The following is a 3,471-nucleotide window of genomic DNA, read 5'->3' on the forward strand; positions in this document are numbered from 1 at the left end:
AGAGTGATTAATTCTACCACCAGCAACAATGCCTGCTCCCCCATTATCCTCCAATATAATCTTTCGGATATTGACGTAACTTTGGTAATTGAGATCTAAATCACAGTCATTAAGTATTCATAAAATCTTTCACTGATAAAAAGGTAAACTGTCCCCGCAAGTCAGCGACAGGAATAGGAAAGATACATAGTCATGGATGTCAGTTATTGCTAATCTAGGTATATTTACGAGTCTTATATATTTCCCAACAAGAACAAAATATTGCGTCACTATAATAAGTACGCACAATTGACATTGAGGTGTTTCATTTGCGAATATAACCTACCCAAACAGGAATTAATGAATGTCGCGACCGTGTTGCGTGTAGTTTTAAGGTTTCTAATCGTAGCATGAAGAGCGCAATTCTATGAAATGCATGCTTCTCTTTTATGAAATGACCGACTACAACAATATTCATAAAAGTATTATCAAGCAGCAGGGGGAGTAGAAAACGAGAATATAGAGCTCTGAACCAACCGCTTTTTATTGATTTAACTTTTTAAAGCAAACGAACAATTCATATTCGTTTCATAGATAAAGATATTCAAAATAAAAAAGAGAATCTAGGTAGATACAGCCTGACCAGCAAAATAAAAAACCCTCGTCATGATGTAGTAAAATATGGAATTAATTTCTTATACTAACAAAAAGAAAAGGCAAAAGTGGCGCCCCAAAGTAGGTTCGTTATTTTGCAGACCAGGATTTATAAGTATCTATTTAAATCAATCCTATGCTAGATCCATGACGTTTATAGTTACGATACTATATTGATCTTTGAACATACATTTTTTTTTATCGAAACTGTAGTTAAGACGCCTCTTGTGAAGGTCCTTGTTGTATGTCTTTAGCAGCATTATACTTATCTATGTAAACTTCACTATTCTACAAACAATCTTTTAGTGGGTATCTAAATATGCCTCTATCATCTATAAGACAGCTTAATTGTGCACAAGCTAAAACTTTAGGTGAAATAAAGACAGGAATGCGATGAGAAATTTATTATAACAATTAAATGAAAAGATATGGCGTCGATAACAATTAGCCTTTTTTAAATGTTAAGGGACGATGATGCCATCGCATAAATAAAGAACAAGAGTTTATTGCCTTGGTGCAGCATCAAAAACATTGTGGCACCTTAATTTTTTGTCAACTGATATTTACTATCATTGATAATCGTCTTGTATATACATTTTCTTCCTAACTTCGGCTGATGGTTTAACTAAATTTCAATCGGAAGTCGTAATCAAAAATTAACATAACACTATATGACAGTCATAAAAAACAATGCACAATGATAATAGGACATCAGAGTTTATCTATATCTACGTAGATATGTAATCTCGACATTGTATCAACTCAACCTGTCACATATGAGAGCAAGCGGTCGTGGACTGTCGCGAAATCTAACCTTCACCTCTCAATCAACTGTAAGGCTTAATTACCAATGCCCCAGGCTTATTCTGTGTCACTGAGCCTCGTCGATTTTTGTATAAAATCTGGTGCAAGTCTCACTACACCATAGTCAATCGGTGACAGCAAAACAACAACAATGGCCGCTAAGGTGAGGACTTGGATTTTGCAAAAAATATTTCAGTTCGCGTAATTCTATACTATTATAAAAAAGTTAGAAGCTATTATGAGCCTTATAAACAAAACAAATATTTTTATTTATGTACTTAAACTTTTATACGAAAATCTCACACTTCTAACAAAAAACTAATTTATAATAATATCTTTTTTTTCAGTTCTTCGCTGTCCTCTCCCTGGCGGTAGCCGCATCAGCCCTTCCCGTCGTACCTCTCGCCAAAATAGCGTACGCTGAAGCCGAAGCACCCGCCCATTACGAATTCGCATACTCCGTCAGAGACGACCACAGCGGCGATATTAAGGAACAGAAGGAAACCCGTGAAGGATACGCCGTCCACGGCTCCTACTCCCTCGTCCAGCCTGATGGCGTGCACCGCATTGTGGACTACACCGCTGACAAGGAAAACGGATTCAACGCCGTCGTCCGCTACGAGGGCCAGCCTATTGCCGAGCCTGCCAAGATCGCCTACGCCGCCGCACCCGTAGCTAAAGTGGCCTACGCTGCCCCTGTTGCCAAGGTCGCCTACGCTGCTCCCGTTGCCAAGATTGCCTACGCTCATGCTCCCGTCGCCTACGCTGCCCCCGTCGCCAAGGTCGGCTACGCTCATGCTCCTGTCGCATACGCTGCCCCCATCGCCAAGGTCGCCTACACCGCTCCCGTAGCCAAGATCGCGTACGACGCTGCTCCCCTCGCCCACGTTGCCTTCTCCTCCCCGGCCATCTCCTACCACCACTAAGAAGTTGTTAAAGAATTATTTATTGATTATGAATAGTCACAAATAAATTATTTATTGAATATCTACAATATTTATTTATTTTGCACGTGTGCAACATAAAACCCACACAACGAACCTTTAACAATTGATGATTTTTAAAGTCGTGCCTGTGCAATTCTAGCTGCGCAATAAAAATAAGTCGAGCATAACTGGTATAATATATTTTGTCATAGTTAGAGGTAGACGAGCAGTGAATAGTGTATGTATCGCGGGAGGGTTGAGGTGGGTGTTGCAGGTGGACCGCGCCTGAATTATTCATACGGCCGCATAGTGATTTCATCTCATTGAATGGCGCTGCCGCCAGCCGTGATTACGACATCGATACCTCCGAACGGCTATGGCTATCACCCGCCATATGTACAATACAGCTTGTCAGCGGCACAAGGGCCGAATTGCCAAATATTGCGAGTGGACAAAAAATTAGGAACTTACAATTTGCAGCGATAAAATGGTACAGATTGCTATCATGATATGTAGTTATTAGATGGATAGATTAATCAGAAATTCTTATTTACTTAACTCAGATTTGGTAACAATTGCTGAAAGTTACTACTTTTCTTAATATTTTACAGTAGGTACTTTTTGGGTATTGGTTGGTAAGCCATATAAGTATTAAATAAAGAGAACACTCATTACAACTAAGGATTCAATCTTCTTTGAACTCGAAACACATATTTTAAATAGGTAAATATTATAGTTAAAATTCTATATTTTCCGCATCTCCAATTTATAATCCTCGCTAACACTTGTATTAAAACGCTAAAGCCTTAATAATTGAAAAGTAATCTTAAATAAAGCAAAACACCCACAGTGGGGAATATTGAAGCATTATTTTGTATCTATAGCAACAACTGATCCCGCGTCGGGCAGGTAAAATGAAGTGATTGGTTTTATCTGTGCACGCCGGTGGTAAATTGAATGTAAAGTTGATTTCCCGACGGGCTCGCGGCCGCATAATTCCCCCGCAAATTAAGCCGATACGAATTCACTTGCTACCGATGTAAATATTTTTGATAAATGCCGCGCTTTATGTAATTCAACGTGGAATACATTCGGTGAAATGGAACTA

The 3,471-nt window shown here is 39.2% G+C and overlaps 1 protein-coding gene across 1 annotated transcript; it reads left to right on the plus strand.

Annotated features, from left to right (window-relative positions):
- The first annotated feature begins 1,461 nt into the window (after positions 1 to 1,461).
- On the plus strand, positions 1,462 to 2,431 carry LOC119192286 (cuticle protein-like). Its single transcript, XM_037446111.1, has 2 exons — positions 1,462 to 1,600; positions 1,785 to 2,431. The coding sequence occupies exons 1-2, from the start codon at positions 1,589 to 1,591 to the stop codon at positions 2,361 to 2,363; spliced, it is 591 nt and encodes a 196-aa protein (XP_037302008.1). The 5' UTR covers positions 1,462 to 1,588; the 3' UTR covers positions 2,364 to 2,431.
- The last annotated feature ends 1,040 nt before the right edge of the window (positions 2,432 to 3,471 follow it).

Source organism: Manduca sexta, unplaced genomic scaffold (assembly GCF_014839805.1).
Source record: "Manduca sexta isolate Smith_Timp_Sample1 unplaced genomic scaffold, JHU_Msex_v1.0 HiC_scaffold_2563, whole genome shotgun sequence".
NCBI lineage: Eukaryota > Metazoa > Arthropoda > Insecta > Lepidoptera > Sphingidae > Manduca > Manduca sexta.